Source organism: Eptatretus burgeri, chromosome 5, assembly GCF_056783735.1.
Source record: "Eptatretus burgeri isolate ZD-2024b chromosome 5, Ebu_testis_v1, whole genome shotgun sequence".
Taxonomy (NCBI): Eukaryota; Metazoa; Chordata; class Myxini; order Myxiniformes; family Myxinidae; genus Eptatretus; species Eptatretus burgeri.
Genome location: NC_140965.1, coordinates 21726431 through 21745015, shown reverse-complemented (window position 1 = coordinate 21745015; position 18585 = coordinate 21726431). Strand labels below are relative to the sequence as shown.

The 18585-nt window shown below is 42.0% G+C and overlaps 1 protein-coding gene across 1 annotated transcript in view; it reads left to right on the top strand.

Moving 5' to 3' along the window:
- The window catches only part of LOC147026037 (uncharacterized), a 76963-nt gene that overhangs the window by 11299 nt on the left and 47079 nt on the right, over positions 1-18585 (top strand). Inside the window, exons 5-11 of the mRNA XM_085883566.1 lie at positions 8520-8630; positions 8849-8902; positions 10634-10744; positions 10857-10913; positions 11556-11608; positions 13419-13724; positions 15761-15936. Coding sequence (XP_085739692.1) covers positions 8520-8630; positions 8849-8902; positions 10634-10744; positions 10857-10913; positions 11556-11608; positions 13419-13724; positions 15761-15936 — 868 coding nt within the window. The remainder of the gene's footprint in view (positions 1-8519; positions 8631-8848; positions 8903-10633; positions 10745-10856; positions 10914-11555; positions 11609-13418; positions 13725-15760; positions 15937-18585) is intronic.

Sequence of the window (18585 nt, the reverse complement as noted above, 5' to 3'; positions counted from 1 at the left end):
AATATTGGCGTCCACGGTCCACGAAGGGACCCGTGACCTTCGGAATTATCCGAAGGTTACGATCTTTCAATTCTGGTGTTCGGTGGGAGACGGCCGGCTGCATCTCGCGGTCTTCCTAGCCACCGAAGCACTCTATGCATGGATAAATTTGTCTGCTTTCCTTCTCCTTCTCGCCCATATTTTTTGGTAAACAGGACGACTAATTGTTCCATCAGCGAAGCGATGGGTGGGCTCTGCTTGTAATTAATAGGTCACATGGTCTGGCAGCCATATTGGATTGAACAAAAATCTTTAAAAACTCTTTCTCTTGAACTACTTCATCAATTAACAAGATATGTCACAATGATGATGTCATGGGAAATATTTGTTTTAAATTTTAACCTGATCAGATGCATGGTCTGACAGCTAGAATTATTTAATATTTTGAATCTGGGTTCATGGATTCAAATCAAACTTGGTACAAGGATGTGTATTGATGTAATAATGTGCGTGGAGGTGTACTGAAAACCTCGCGACGTCATAGAGTGCCCTTCTAGTTATTTATTCATGAATTCATTCATTCCTGCACTCTCAACACTCCACATTTGCAAACTATCAATTTCCGAGCTGCATCTCAGAACCCCTGAGACTTTTGTAATTAAATTTTGCACAAATAATGTGAATAGAAAGTAGTCAGGGTTGTCCTAATTGTTTTTGACCTTGACCTAACATTTAAGGTCATGACCTAATTGTAGACGTTTTAGCATTTTTCACTATAACATGACAATTAGCTTTGTCCAGTCGGAACAAAATTACCCTCATTAAATAGCCTAGCTGAAGCAAGGCACATTTATGCTTAATTTACATCTTACCCCTTCGGGTTAAAAGCCAAGATCTTGCACCCCTTGGAGTACTAAACCATCATTTAGGATTTTCTCCCTTTTTTGCCAATATCCGAGGATTTTCGGAATGAAATTTTGCATCAATAATGGGAATAAAAATTATGCGGGGTTGACATCATTTGTTTGATCTGAACAGAATTTATCTCAAAGCTCGACCCATGCTTACTCACTCCATTCGCTTCACCCATGCTGGCTTGGTCTCCTAATGGAAGCAACTATCACCAAACTGACCCTGCCCAGTGCTCCCCACCTAACCACCATCCAAAAGAAAAACAAAGCAGAACAAGAAAAAGAGCAATCAGAGATTGCAGACCCTCGCCAGGACTTGTTTTGTGTGGCGTTTGTGTGCTAGTGTGTTACATAATTAATAAGAGACATCATTAAAACTGGCACTTTATAACTGCTGGCAGTGATGACTGGGTACCAAGACGTCCCGCTTTGATGCAACCCCGCTTTCATCAGACATCTGACCCTGACCTATGACATTTTTTATTATTATTCAATTGAATTCAGAATGGTATTAATATAAATTCAATTCAAATCAAATGGAAGACCAAATCGGAACAGTTTTGCATTGGAGTAATCAGAAGGAACCCAAACAAGCAAAAATAAAAGATGAAGTCATCAGGAGGAACCTGAATAGGATTCACATTTCTGCTGCTACTCCTCTCCTCTTCTTCTTCTTTCGGCTCGCTCCCGTTAGGGGTCGCCACAGCGGATCAACCGTCTCCATTTCGCTCTATCCTCCACATCTTCCATTGACACTCCAACCACCCGCATGTCCGCCCTCACCGTATCCATGAACCTCTTCTTTGGCCTTCCTCTTCTCCTCCTGCCTGGCGGCTCCATCTTCAGCATCCTTCTCCCGATATCCTCCGCTTCCCTCCTGTGCACATGTCCAAACCATCTCAATCTCGCCTCTCACTTTGTCTCCAAACCGTCCGACCTGCGCTGTCCCTCAAATATACTCATTCCTTATCCTGTCAATCCTCGTCACTCCCAACGAGAATCGCAGCATCTTTAACTCTGCCACCTCCAGCTCCGCTTCCTGTCTTTTTGTGAGTGCCACCGCCTCCAAACCATACAACATAGCTGGTCTCACTACCATCTTATATACTTTCCCCTTCACTCTTGCAGCTACCCTTCTGTCACAAATCACTCCTGCAACTCTTCTCCACCCACTCCATCCTGCCTGCACTCTCATTTTCACTTCTCTCCCACACTCTCCGTTACTTTGGACAGTTGATCCCAAGTATTTAAACCCATCCACCTTCTCCACCTCAACTCCTTGCAACCGCACCATACCACCACCCTCCCTCTCATTTATGCACATGTACTCCGTCTTACTCCGACTGACTATCATTCCCCTTCTCTCCAGTGCGTACCTCCACCTCTCGAGGCTCGCCTCAGCCTGCTCCCTACTCTCCCTACAGATCATGATGTCATCCGCGAACATCATAGTCCATGGGGACTCCAGTCTGATCTCGTCCGTCAACCTGTCCATCACCATTGCAAACAGGAAAGGGCTCAGAGTCGATCGTTGATGCAATCCCACTTTTACCTTAAACCGGTCCGTCATTCCTACCGCACACCTCACCGCTGTCACACTGTCCTCATACATATCCTGCACGATCCTCACATACTTCTCCACCACTCCCGACTTCCTCATAGAATGCCACAACTCCTCTCTTGGCACCCTATCATAAGCTTTCTCTAAATCCACAAACACACAATGTAACTCCTTCTGGCCTTCCCTACACTTCTCCATCAACATTCTCAAAGCAAACATCGCATCAGTGGTGCTCTTTCCTGGCATAAACCCATATTGCTGCTCACAGATCGTCACCTCTCCTCTCAACCTAGCTTCCACTACTCTTTCCCACACCTTCATGGTGGCTTAACAACTTTATCCCTCTGTAATTTCCACAGCTCTGCACATCACCCCTATTCTTGAAAATCAGAACCAGTTCACTTAATCTCCACTCCTCCGGCATCCTCTCACTTTCCAAGACTTTATTAAACAATCTGGTTAACAACCCCACTGCCATCTCTCCAAAGCACTTCCATGCCTCCACTGGTATACCATCTGGGCCAACCGCCTTTCCACTCTTCATCCTCTTCATAGCAGTCCTCACTTCATCCTTACTGATCCACCCCACTTCCAGATTCACTATCTCCACCTCTTCCAACCTTCTCTCTCTCTCATTTTCTTCATTCATCAGCTCCTCAAAGTACTCCATCCACCTTCTCAACACACTCTCCTCGCTCGTCAGCACATTCCCATTTGCGTACTTTATCACCCGAACCTGCAGCACATCCTTCCCAGCTCGGTCCCTCTGTCTTGCCAATCGGTATAAATCCTTTTCCCCTTCTTTTGTATCTAACTTCTCATACAGCTCGTCATATGCCTTTTCCTTGGCCTTTGCCACCTCTCTTTTTGCCTTTCGCTGCCACTCCTTGTACTCCTGCCTACTTTCTTCATCTCTCTGACTATCCCACTTCTTTTTCGCCAACCCCTTCTTCCTTATACTTTCCTGTACTTCCTCGTTCCACCACCAAGTCACCTTATCTTCCTTCCTCTGTCCAGATGTCACACCAAGTACCTTCCGAGCTATCTCCCTCACAACTTCTGCTGTCGTTGCCCAATCATCCCACCCATCTTTACCACCATCCAACGCCTGTCTCACCTCCTCCCTAAATTTCACGCAACAGTCTTCCTCCTTCAGCTTCCACCATCTGGTCCTTGGTTCAGCCCTCACTCTCTTCCTCAACCTCACCTCTAAAGTCATCCTACAGACCACCAATCGATGCTTTCGAGCTACACTCTCCCCTGCCACCACCTTACAGTCACTAATCTCTTTCAGGTTGCATCTCCTGCTTAAGATGTAATCCACCTGTGTGAACTTTCCTCCACTCTTGTACGTCACCCTGTGTTCCTCCTTCTTCTTGAAATACGTATTTACCACTGCCATTTCCATTCTTTTTGCAAACTCTACCACCATTTGCCCTTCCACATTTCTCTTTTTGAGACCGTACCTACCCATCACCTCCTCATCCTCTTTATTCCCTTCCCCAACATGTCCATTGAAATCTGCTCCAATCACCACTCTTTCATCCTTGGATACACTCTCCACCACTTCATCTAACTCACTCCAGAAATCTTCTTTATACTCCATCTCACACCCCATATGTGGGGCATATGCACTGATGACATTCATCATCACCCCTTCAATTTCCAACTTCACACTCATCACTCGGTCAGACACTCTCCTCACCTACAATACCCTCTTGACATAATCCTCCTTCAGTATTACCCCGACACCATTTCTCCTCCCATCCACACCATGGTAGAACAGTTTGAAACCACCTCCAATGCTCCTAGCCTTACTCCCCATCCACTTGGTCTCTTGTACACACAGTATGTCCACCTTTCTTCTCTCCATCATATCAGCCAACTCTCTCCCTTTGCCAGTCATCGTCCCAACATTCAGAGTTCCAACTCTCACCTGCACACTTCTACCCTTCCCTCTCTCCCACTGCCTCCGGACTCGCCTTCCCCGTCTCCTTCTCCTCCTTCGCCCAGCAGTAGCACAATTTCCACTGGTACCCTGCTGACCACCGGTACCGGTGGCGGTCGTTTGTAACCCGGGCCTCGACCGATCCGGTATGGAAATTCGTTTTGTTGTCCGCATAATCATTTGGCATAGGTTTTTACGCCGGATGCCCTTCCTGAAGCAACCCTGGTCGCCTCTTACGACACACAGGGATATGGTACATCTATTCTAACCGGGGCATACACCGGGCCCAGTACAACTGGTACTCATTTCGTCGACCTCGGAAGGATGGCAGGCTGAGTCAACCCCCTGGTGTTTTCGACTTGGTATATATGTATATATATATATATATATATATATATATATATATATATATATATGTATATATATATATATATATATATATATACATACATATTAATTCAGTGTCCCAACGGGGCTTGAACTCAGGACCTTTTGGGTCCCAATCCACTGCCCTAACCACTGCGCCAACACGAGGCTATTTCTGCTGCTACTCCACTACCCTCAAACCCATCCAGGCACAGCCTTGTTTAAAATAAAATACAAAAATCCCCCCCAAAAAATCCAGAACCAAAATTTAAATAATTCTGGCTGCCAGACAATGTATCTGATCAAGTTGAAATTTACAACATGTATTCCCCATCACAACTAAATCACAATTCTGAAGTTTCACATCGATTCATTAACCGGTTCCAGAGAAAACATTATTTAATGTTTTTCTTTAATTCAATATGGCTGCCAAACCATGTTACGTATCAATTATTCCTTGAGAAACCTGTACACCCATGGCTTCGGAAACATTTGTGTGAAGTTTCCCCTCAATTTGTCCAGCTGTTCTTGAGAAGAAGATTTTTATAGGTTTTGGGGAAAATAAAATATGGCTGCCAAACCATGAGAACTATGACATCGAATGTGTGAACCTTTTGTTCCTCCTGGATAGGTGGTTATATGTGTAAAGTTTTTGCCTCGATCTGTTCAGCCATTTCAGAGAAGAAGATTTTTGAAGGTTTTTATTTAACACAACATAGCTGCCGAATCATGTAACCAATGACGTCATGAAATTTTTTTCTGTTGTTCTTTTTATCCCAAGATGACCCTCAAAAATGTTCATACTTATCAGATGTAGCATTCTACATATCCAAGTATGACATCATGAAGAAGGCACATATGACATCATAAAAAAATCACACATTCCCCATGAGGAGTACTTGCCATGTGCCAAGTTTCAATTTTCTCCTTGGTGCAGTTTTCTGAGATACAGAGGTCTAAAGTTTTTTTTTTTTCCCCCCATTTTTCCAACATGGATGCCACACCACATTTCCAATAGTTACGATTACAACATTCTACACGAGTAGTCACACTTATCCTGAAAATTTCATCTGAATCCGAAAAGCGGTTGTGGAGAAAAACATGAAAGCTCTGTGCGGACAAACAAACAAGCAGTCATAGACTGGTACTTACGAAATCGTCTACTTGACCTCTGACCTTGTCTAATAAAAGCTGTCTCTCGAGAAGGTAGCGACGCAAACCAGAAGTTTCTACGATGATTCTGTATCAAACCATCAAAAATCGTAATGTCAACCGAATCAAAAATCTCCATTTCTCCACGCAATTATACCTTAACGTAACTCAACGACGCGTCTGCTCGAGCGCACTGCATCATGGGACGACCCGTGACGCGTCGAGTGAAATATTTTTTATACAATCTTAAAACGTCTCCAAAACATCCGATTTTTACCAGAATTTCGACAACCGAGTTTTAAGCGTCCTAAGTGATCACAAAAACCGAAGATAAAATTAAAATCGAAGTTAAAATGAACTCGTAACGTCAAGCGAAGCAAAAATACTCCATTTCTCCACGTGAATTTACGGAATTATGTTTGACCTCACTGTGACCTTGACCTTTGACCGATTTTGACCAAAATCTAATCAGCACTAGCCATCAGCCTCCTGAATCACGTGGTGTAATTTGACATTGGTAGCTTCTTCCGTTCTCGAGTTATCGTGTCTACAAACAAACAAACAAACAAACAGAAACGGAAGGCATCAATATACTTACGAAATCTTTAGATTTCGTAAGTAACAAACAAACAAACAAACAGAAAAGGAAGGCATCAATATACTTACGAAATCTTTGGATTTCGTAAGTAACAAACAAACAAGCAGTCATAGACTAGTACTTACGAAATCGTCAACTTGACCTCTGACCTTGTCTAATAAAAGCTGTCTGGAGAGAAGGTAGCGACGCAAACCAGAAGTTTCTACGATGATTCTGTACCAAACCATCAAAAATCTAATGTTTGACCTCACTGTGACCTTGACCTTTGATCAATTTTGACCAAAATCTAATCAGCACTAGCCATCACCCTCCTGGATCACGTGGTGTAATTTGACATTGGTAGCTTCTTCCGTTCTCGAGTTATCGTGCCAACAAACAAACACACAAACAAACAAACACACACAAACAAACAAACAGATGATGGAAGTCATCAATATACTTACGAAATCTTTAGATTTCGTAAGTAACAAACAAACACACAAACACACACGCACACACAAACAAACAAACACACAAACAGATGATGCAAGTCATCAATGTACTTACAAAATCTTTAGATTTCGTAAGTAACAAACAAGCAGTCATAGGCTGGTACTTACGAAATTGTCAACTTGACCTCTGACCTTATCTAATAAAAGTTGTCTCTAGAGAAGGTAGCGACGCAAACCAGAAGTTTCTACGATGATTCTGTACCAAACCATCAAAAATCGAATGTTTGACGTCACTGTGACCTTGACCTTTGACCAATTTTGATCAAAATCTAATCAGCACTTGCCATCACCCTCCTGAATCACGTGGTGTAATTTGACATTGATAGCTTCTTCCGTTCTCGAGTTATCATGTTTTGGATGTTTGACCTCACCGTGACCTTGACCTTTGACCGATTTTAACCAAAATCTAATCAGCGCTAACCATCACCCTCCTGAATCACGTGGTGTAGTTTGACATTGGTAGCTTCTTCCATTCTCGAGTTATCGTGCCTACAATCAAACACACACACACACACACAAACACAAACACAAACACAAACAGATGATGGAAGTCATCAATATACTTACGAAATCTAACAAATGGACCCAAACGCAATACCATCTCCTTCGGCAAAGGTGACTAGAACTGCCACTTTATAACTGCTGGCAGTGATAACTGGGTAACAAGACGTCCCGCTTTTATGAAACCCTTCTAGATATCTGTAATCACGAATGGGGAAACCTTCCCCAGTCGGATGTTCTTGCAATATAATACCGTACCTGCACTGATGTTGTGCACCTGATATTTCATTTTTGTGCTTCACCTACTTTTTTAGGATTGTGACAAAATCCATAAAGAAAACACCCATTCGATCATAACTTGAATAACTTTCATCCGATTGTCATGATGTTGAGTTTTCTGGATAAATTGTAGATGGGGACACATTGTCTTAATTTACACTCTGTCCCTAAATGTTTAAGGTCAAGTTTAGATGGTGGTCCAAAAAAAAATGGCCATCATTGGATCATGGGTCAAGGGTAAGTTGTGGGCGATCGTTTTCCGATCATAGGTATCGAGTTCAGTCGTGATATCTCGTATATTTGAGAGAACGATGAAGGAGTTTGTTTGAGAGAACGACTTAAGAATGAGTTGTTTCATAGAATGATTTACACAAAGTGAATTGGTTGGAGAGAGGGATTAAAGCTCACCCTGGTTGTCAGGTTGGGGGTTGCCTTTGAATGTTGACCCAGGTATAAATGGTCATCTTGGACCCTGTTTGCATGAAGGGTGATCGATCAATGTGTGTGCTGGCCAACCAAGTTTGTGAAGCTAGAAGACCATTTGCCAGCATATGGGAGCCACATTAATTCAATTAATCAGTTTATTTGGTTCTTGTCATTGGTAAGGTGGGGGTGGGGGCATTGTAGTGCAAGTTATTGGAAGGAAAGATTTGTTGGAATGGAGAATGTATATAATATCTGGTTAAGCACATTTGTACTCACTTGTGGATTGAAGTGGACTATTCTTTTTCAGGGAATCAAAGTTGAATCCGTGTTCAGATTCACAGGATGGTGCTATGAACAAGCCATTGTTTCGGAACAAACTAGCAACATCAAACGAAATCTCCATGTGGAAACGTCTCAAGTAAGTATATATTTTTTTCCTCTTCTATTTGTAAATAGATGTAACTTTTTTTTGGTTATATCTGCCTGTATTGACTTTTGTATAAATGTTATATCTACCTGTATCAGTGTATACCAAATTGACTTTTCTATCTTTTATATATATTGACTTTTGTATAAATGTTATATCTGCCCGTATAAGTGTATACCAAATTGACTTTTCTATCTTTTTCAACTTAGGAAAAAGTGCAGAAGTAAAAAGAGTGGAAAACGCGACAGTCATGAAAAGGTTGGGTAAGTAATGGAAAACTATCCGTTGGGGATGTTGTGACGTGAAACACACAAACAAGAAAAATTATGTTCCTTAACAAACTTGTACACCCATGGCTTAGACCTCACCCTGTCATATCTCAATCACAATTTGCTCATTAATTGTTTTCTATGTCATAGATGAGGGGTTTGGAGGGATGGGGGGTTGACTTGAGGTACTTGTACTCTCCTCTGAGCTACCTCATCTGCGTTGGAATCTCAACCTAGATATAAACGGTCATCCTGGTGTTTTGCACGAAGGGTGATTCCTCACTCTGAACCCTGTCCATGTAAAGGACGTAAAGCGAGAGGCCATTTATTTTTAGATCCTCGTGGAGGATCTCGAAGTCTTACTCTCGTTGTTGTTCTTCATCTTCTTCTTGTGGACTTTTTTGTTTCACAGCCTACAGTTTTCATCGAAACTTCCTGAAACTTGGCATGTATATGTAAAAATACCCTGCGCAGACAGTAACCATCTCTGATTTTGAAAATACCTCCGAGAAAAAAGTTATGATGTCAAAATATCTCCGCTAATGGAAATCTCCTAAAAAATTATCTCTGAAACTAGGCAAGCTTTTGGAATTCTGTTTGTGGGAATCGAACAGGGTATTAGCAGAGATGAATTGCCGCACATATGATGCATCACTATGACGTCATATCAATTTTTATGACGTCATTCCTATTTTTTGACATTTTTTGTTTCACAACCCAGAGTTTTCTTCGGATCTTCGTGAAACTTGCCATGTATATACAGAAAGCCCACGCGCAGGCAGTAACCATCTCCGATTTTGGAAATTCTTCCTAGAAAAAAAGCTGACGTCATAATATCGCCGCTAATGGAAATCGCCTATACCATTATCTCCGAAACTAGGGAAGCTGTTTGAATTTTGTTTGTGGGAATCAAGCCGGGCATTAGCACAGATAATTTATCGCAAACCTGATACTGTACATCACAATGATGTCATATTCGTTTTTATGACGTCATCATTAAAAGGACGAGGATCTTAGCTCATTTGAGCTTGTTAACCTCCGCCATCTTCGAAGATGGGTGGAGGTTACTGTTTTCACCCCTTTCTGTTTGTTTGTTTGTTTGTTTGTGAACAGTATTACGGAAAAACTCGTCGACGGATTTCGACGAAACTTGGTGGGGCGGGTTAGGTATGGTCCAAAGATTATGCCATTAAATTTTGGACTTGGTCTAAAATCCAATATGGCCGCTTTGGCGGCCATTTTGAAAAATATATTTGAAATTTTTTTTTTGCATTTCTACATGTTTTAAGTTATTTCCAACCCCCCCCCCCCCCAAAAAAAAATTGTTGGAGAAAAAAAAATTTTTGCAACTTTTTTTTCAACAAAATTCTGATTTCTTTTTTTTTGCATTTCTACATGTTTTAAGTGATTTCCAAACCCCCCCCCCCCCAAAAAAAAATGTTGGAGAAAAGAACAACTGTCAGCACTGTTGACGTCATATTTAATGAATAAGACATAAGGTTCACTTGAGTGACCCAGCAGTATTGGCGGTGGAGGTTTTGCACTCTCCCGAGTGCTCCCCCTATAGTTACGTCCTCTATTTACTTCTCGGGGTGAGGACAAGCGAGATGAGGTTTGTTGGGTTATCGATAAACAACCTTCTGATGTCGAAAGCACATTCACTCGCCCGACCCACACGACCAGCTAATCCAGCCAATTACATGGACATGTACTGTTCTTTTTCAGGGAAGCAAAGATGAAACCGTGTTCAGATTCACAGGATGGTGCTGTGAACGAGCCATTGTCTCTGAACAAACCAACAACATCGAAGAAAATCTCCATGTGGAAATGTCTCAAGTAAATATATGTATTTTCCTCCTCTACTATTTGTAAATAAATGTAACTTTTTTGGTTATATCTACCTCGGAAAGTGTATACCAAATTGACTTTTCTATCTTTTTCAACTTAGGAAAAAGTGCAGAAGAAGTAAAAAGAGTGAAAAACGTGACAGTTATGAAAAGGTTGGGTAAGTAATGGAAAAACTATCCATTGGGGATGTTGTGATGTGAAACACACAAACAAGAAAAATTATGTTCCTTTTTGAGTGATCACAACAAAATTGTTTTGGAAGGAGCGATCCCCTCGATCCGAAACAATTCTTGGAATTGAGTGTTTGAAATTTCCATTTTGATGAAATTTTAAAGCATTTAACCAACCCATTTGAGCCATTCCCTGTTGATACTCGGATCCATGCTTTGAATCATCAAAAACAACCTTCTTCAGTCGTCCCTTGCTTCCTCATGTTCTTATAATATTAATGTGCAAGTACATTGAGGTCTCCTAATGTCCTTGTTATGCACGTGATATATTCGTGCTCCTCCATTAGCCTGAGTAACTTTAACGGAAGAACCTGTGATTTTGATGATCCTCTCATCCACTTCACAATGCCACACATTTAGTGGCCTCGTCGTGAAGTGGTTGTGAAGATACTTAGTCGGGTAGTGGTCGAGTCATGTTGTTTAATGTCTGAATGTAGAAAACACATATGGAACCGATGTAGTTCGATTATCACCGACCCTGCCACATCTTCATTCTCTCATTGTGTCTTATTTCTGACATTTTTGTAACTAAAGCTTGACAAAATCTCTTTCTTTGTGATTTTCTCCAGGAATTCAAAGCCCCAAGTTGCAAAAGCATCTTCTCAGGAAGAGCTGCTATCTGGTGAGGTTTGAGAGAGATGTTGAGGATCAAATGCTTTTCACAGAATGAATGTCACGTCTCAGTTACGTGTATTTTGTATGTAATCGGATATTTAAGGTCCTGTAAAAGGTTGTTGTTTTTTATGTATTTATTTTTAATTTGCCGGTGGTGGCTGCTCAGTGCACAACCTTTCTCGTGCACACTCCAGCCATTTTGTTTTGAACCTCCAGCAAAACCATGACAGTGTTTCAATGGGTTTGCACCTCTTTCCTTCATAATCACAGCTTTCATAGATAAGCTCAAGTTTAACACCATCTTTCAGCAGCTTACATTTTTACATTTTGCACTTGCAATTTACAGGTTTTGGGCGGGAATTTTGAATCGTTAGGGGTGCCAGTAATAACTCACCTTCTCTCGGTCGAAACACATCATGCGTCTTTAACGTCTCACCAGAAATCAATGCTCATCATTCCCTCTTGAGCATTTGCTGTAGTTTTGGCAAAGCAACTTATTTCCTCTGCCACCGAAGGTGGATGGAGGTTATATTTTCATCCCTGTCTGTCTGTCTGTTTGTGAACAGGATATCTCAAAACATTGTGGACGGATCTGGATGAAATTTTGTGGACAGATTCGGTGTGTGACAAGGACGAACTCATTAGATTTTGGTGAAGATGTGGATCCGGATCCGACTACTCGAATTTTTTTAAGTGATTCTTCACCATTGAGAGATATGTCCAAAACGATATCGTACTGTGTAGCATGATATTTCAAAAATGTATTGGGCCCAATATGTTCTCTTGGATCAGGCATTGCATCGCGGAGGTATGCACTCCACCGACTACCCTTCTAGTTTTCTATTTTTCCTCTCATTATATTATTATTTTTATATTTATATCTCAAGACTGTACAGGGTGAGGTGTTCTATTAACTCTCCAGTTCTACAAGAGCAAGGTTAATAGAAGGGCATGGCTGAACTGACATTGGGGTAGCGGGGCAACAATTGGGCACAATCAATAAGGGAATGAAGAAGCAGGAAAGAAAGAAAGTTAGAGGAGAGGAGGAAGAATTGAAATGGTTGGGTTTGCAACGGTTAATGGGGGTAATAAAGATCAGGGTCAGGATTGGAGATGACACCAAGTGGTGGTGCACTGCTTTCTCGAAGCCGTGGAGGAAAAATTGGTAAAAGAGACCTCTGAATGGCAGTCCCATTGACGTGAGAATCGAGGAACAAAAGAGTTGAGGTGTGCAGTCAGCCTGGATTTTGGTAGTTTAACCAGGATGGGGTTACTGTTAAAATATGTGCATGCTGGACTCGCTGGAGAGAGTTGGAGAGCAGAGGGAGCAATATCGTAGAAGGAGTGGTATAAAATAGAGAGATCACTGAACTGCCTGCAATGTGAAAGCAACAGACCCTGTGCTTCGGCCTCATCGCAGGAGATTCCACAGAATGCTGGTGCACCAGCTCATGGTGAGTGGTGAAGAGCAGTACTCCATTGAGCTATGGATAAGGCTTTGTGGACAGTACTGTGTGTATCTCTGATTTTCCAAAGAAAGACTTCAATAGGATTCCCAGTCTGTGGCTGGTTTTGGAGGTCAGCATTGCCATATGGTCAGCCCAGGTAAGGTCATGACTGATGATGAGTCCTTCAAGTTTCAAAGACAACCCCCGACAGTGGCTGATGATGGAAATATATCGGTGGGTTCGTTTAACGATCCTTAAGGAGCGATGGCGTGAGACCTTTTTGGATCGAATGACTTCAATAAATGATTTTTCAACATCGAATGAACAAATGACTTTAATTAATATATTTAATTTTTGTTTTTCTCACAGATGAAAAGATGAAGACATATCTTCACTCTCATCCTCAAGTGCTGTTTGAATACTGTACCTCACATCCTGATGTGCTCTATGGGTACTGTATCTTTCACCCTGATGTACTGTTTGAGTACTTTTCCTCGCATCCGAAAATTCTGTACGAGTACTGTGTCTCTCACCCTCGTGTGTTACATGAGTACTTCGTCTCTCACCCTCATGTGCTGCTGGAGTACTGTGCCACTCACCCCGATGCGCTGGATGAGTACGTACATGGAAATGTGAGCACCGAGACACTAAAGCGATGGCTCGCTGAGAAGGAAGGTGAGTCCAGAGTGCAGACTGTGAAGCTGTGATAGAGTGGGCGATTACCACAATGGTGGTTTTCAGTCCACTGGACAATATTTGGTTTTCATGATATTTTATCTTCTATTTTTTATTTTTATCTTGCCAAAACGAAGTTTTTGCAAGATATGTTAGTCAGCTTGTATGGTTTTTTTTTATTTTTTTATTTTTTCGTTTGTCTGTAATCACGTATAAATCACTCTGCAGAGCACAGTTATCATTGGAAATTTTTGTAACTTCGCATATCAGAGTCCTATAGAGGTCCCTTTCAGCGCATAAAATTTTCAAGGTCAAAGGTCAAGGTCACTTTGTCGCAAATCAGGTGGAGTCGACGAAACCCTTGTTTTTTGAGTAATTTTGATCAGATCGTCTTCAAACTTCATGGGAATATAGTTCATGGTCTGGCGCTCAGCTACTTAATTTTTGGTGGCGATCGGCCTTGACCTTCATGGTTAGCGCTGGAGGTCGAAAGTTTTTGACCCCAAGGTCAAATTTTGAAATCTTAGGTACCATATCGTGTAGTACCTCAAATTGAACACCTCAATGAGTGCTTTCTAGATATGTCAAGCTTGAGACATTATGACGTCATTTGGTGACGTTATGAGGAAAACGCATATTTTTCATGGTTACTCTGTGGAACGATTCTCATCGGAATCTCCCGTAGGCAGATATTCCTCAAGGAGTCGCTCTTGGTGGATAGCAGCTCTGTTCACCTCAGTGTGACCTTAAAGAAGTCACACGTGGTCACCTTTTGGCAAGATACGTTGGTTTTTATTTTATTACTTACGAAATCTAAAGATTTCGTAAGTATATTGATGACTTCAGTTTCTGTTTGTTTGTTTGTTTGTGTGTTTGTTTGTGTGTTTGTTTGTGTGTTTGTTTGTTTGTTTGTTTGTAGGCACGATAACTCGAGAACGGAAGAAGCTACCAATGTCAAATTACACCACGTGATTCAGGAGGGTGATGGCTAGTGCTGATTAGATTTTGGTCAAAATCCGTCAAAGGTCAAGGTCACAGTGAGGTCAAAAATCAAAAACATTTGATTTTTGATGGTTTGGTACAGAATCATCGTAGAAACTTGTGGTTTGCTTCGCTACCTTCTCTCGAGACAGCTTTTATTAGACAAGGTCAGAGGTCAAGTTGACGATTTCGTAAGTACCAGTCTATGACTGCTTGTTTTTTTGATTGTTCTTTGGTGGGCCTTCTCAAAAGTAGCTCATTCCTTCTTATAATGTGACCAATATGGAATTACATCATCTGAGGTTAGCAGAACATGGATTTTATAACATGCTTGCCCTGTTATATCTGATTCTAAAATATCCTCTTTACTATTCATCCAAAAACTTTACTTGTTTATTTTGCTGTCCGACACAGTGTCAGGTGCATTTGTTTTGTCCACAGTTATTCCTTTATCATTTTCCTGAACAGAATACCCCATTCGTTAATGCATCTTTATCACTGTGTCTTGATGAAGGGTTCAATACCTGAAACATCAGCTTCCCCTCACTTTCAATGGCGGCTAGCATACCTCGATCAATGTCCTGTCGATTCCAACCATGTTTCATAAACTCCGATTCGTGCCTCGCAGGTAGGACGTTCCTCAGATGCACGCATGCACATGCACCTTGTGTTTGGTGTCCTGTCTGGTAGCATTAGTTGGAGGACTTTAAAATCACTTGGTGTCCTTCGTGAAGAGAAGGCGAGCTATTGCCGGCACTCTGAACAATTTACAAAATCCTTTCTTCACCAACTCCCTTGCCGGCAGTTTCTGAAATGTCAGGCCAAGCCAACTGGTTTCTGAAAGACTTGGGCCAATCTTACATGTTCTATGAGCCCATGACTCTACTCGGGGATATGGTATAAGAATTGTCTGGTTAAGAAGAAGAAGAAGACTGTAATTGATAACACCGATGGCATAATTTCCACAGTGCACACATCTGAATGTGTTGTTATTCTCACCGTTGATCTGTCTGTCACAATGTCTGTTTCATGTGGATTGTATCTCCCCTTTCCAGCATCTTCTGTCAGTGTTATTGAAGAGAAGACCAGTGAAGAAGTAAACGAGGGTAATGAGTTGAAGAAAGAGTGTGTGGAGGTGAAGAATGAAGAGGAGGATATTGAGCTGAAGGAAAATGTGGGTGATGAAGAGGAGGTCAATAATGAGGTTGTTGAGGCTGAGAAGAAGTGCCTGGTAAGCAAGGCATTGGATTACGTATGTATGTACCGATGATTCAAATTGTTGGCTGCTCTGAGAGCACCCTTATTCTGGATATTTCCATCTGTCTCTCTGTCTGTCCACGAAACTTTGGTCAAGCCTAGGGGCTAAACCACTCAACCAATTCCAATGAAATTTGGTCGGTAGGACCAATATTTCTGGGAATCGTGTGCTTTCGAATATGGGACCCCGGACCCCAGCAACGGCCCTTTAAAGTGGTCAAAAAAATCGAAAAAAAATCAAAAAAAAAATAAATCGAAAAATCGAAGCTTAAGAGTTCTGTGCGCAATCTATCTAGCTCCCTTCATGCCAATTTGCAGCCCTAACAAAAAATATTTGTAGGAGGAGATAGGTTTTGGGCGAGTACATGTCGAACATTTCAGAAACGGTTAATTGCCAATATCTCGAAGAGAAAGAGTCTGATTTTGATGAAACTTGGGTGAAATGTGTACAATGTGGCTAGCATGTACACAAAAATGAATGGTTGCTATGCACACCTCCGTTGCTTAGCAACAGCTAAAATACTTTATCGTACATCGTACACTTAGCGTGGACTGTACAAAAAAAATCAATACCTCTGAAACTGGACCTCCGAGGGACCTGTTTTTTTTTTGTGCCCAAGGAGAATGTCTTACAGCATCATATAAAAAAAATAAAATCTTTAGCGAATAGATAAATGGAATTACCAGGGCTGCCATTTGTTAGAGTCTCTTTGGAAACATGCCTGAAATTTCACAAGGCGGGTTTCTGGGCGCAAACTAAGAGGGCTGTGATAATCATATTTATTGTGCTAAGTTGATTGATAGCATGTACATGAATATCGGTTAGTCGCATCGGCCAGCTTTCCATCTAGAGCGAGCAGCCATGTCGCCTATCGGCTTGTTTCATTATTTCCTCCTTTTTAGTTCCAATGAGATTTCCTTCAATAGTTGAGAGTAAATAATCATGTAAACACAGCATCATTATACACAGCCTTTTATTAGTATGCAGTACTTGCAAATACAACCCGTCGCTTCTGTGACGGGGAGGGGGGGTATTAAGGAGGGGGGTGACAGTGGAGGGAGGGAAGGGAGAGAGATGAAGAGAGGAGCGAGGGAGGGGAGAGAGGAGGCAGGATGGAGGGGAAGCTAGGAAGGGGGAAAGAGCGAGGAAGGGGGGGAGAGCTTGCCGCATCAAAAGTTGCTATACCGTGGGAGGGTGGGATGCGAGGAGGGGGGCGGGAGAGAGAGAGAGAGAGAGAGAGAGAGAGAGAGAGAGAGAGAGAGAGAGAGAGAGAGAGAGAGAGAGAGAGAGAGAGAGAGAGAGAGAGAGAGAGAGAGAGAGAGAGAGAGAGAGAGAGAGAGAGAGAGAGAGAGAGAGAGAGAGAGAGAAAGAGAGATGAAAAAAAAGAAGAGAGAAAGATGAGGGGTGGCGATGGGGTTAGTAAAGAGAATATGTTATTCTTAATGACCAAACACACACAAAAACAAACTCATGTCAGAACAGCTGTACACACGACATAACACAGTTTATAATGTAATCCGCTGGCATATCTGCAAAAACTTTGATGTCCCAGTTCCAGAAAATTTGTGGGAACATGAACCAAAAGTAATCACTGAAAACATGGAAGTACCTACCACTCACGTACGACCTAATGATCCCATCGAGGGTGGACATCGAAAACAAAGCGTTGTGACCAGATATACTTCGGTACAAAAAAAGAGAAGAAGGCATTGCTGATTGAGGTGATAATAACAATGATTTTGGACTAAACGATGCAGAAATCAAGAAAATGACCAAACACCAAGACCTCAAGAATGAAGTGAGAAGATCCTGGAAGCTGAAATATGCCAAAGTTGTACCAGTGATAGCTGGACCTCCAGGAATGATGACAAAGAACATCACAGAGATATTAAACATCGGGCAGTACCCCTGGATGCTCATCTTGTCGTGGCTGGATAAGATAAACAGGCAACCACTAGTAGTGGCTCACCTAGTAGTGGCTGGATATGCCTGGTGTTGGCTTCATGGTTCGGGTGGCGGTTTTGGATCCGAGGGTCCCGAGTTCAAATTCCGCTCAGCTGTTGAATTAATACCAGATGGGGTTATCTCGGCCTGTCATCCTTCCGAGGTCGGCAAAATGAGTGCCAGCATGCTGGTATACTGTGTCGGAGTGGCGACCCATCCAGGATTGTGCCCAATAGCTAAGGAGACTGCTTAAGCAGCACCAACACTCTGCACAGAGTATGATCCCAATCTCCTCCACTAGTCGGCATGGATGACCCACAGAATATAGAATGGAGAAGAAAGTAAATACCTATGGATTTTTTTTTAATGCCATGAACAAACCTTGGAACATCACAGGTGATAAAGGTTGTGGTCAAGTTTCATCGAAATTGTGTGTAGTTTCTGAGAAGAAAGCGAATACATATTTTGGGGGCAACCCTCCCTCCCTGGAGAACCCCTTAGACTCCAATCCTTTTTTTAATGTTGTGAACAAACTTTGGAACATCATGGGTGGTGAAGATGGTGGTCAAGTTTCATTGGAATTGCATGTAGTTTCTGAGAAGAAAGCAAATGCATATTTTGGGGGGCATAGACCCTGACACCCTCTCTCCCCATAGACCCTGCGAGATGCCAATTTTT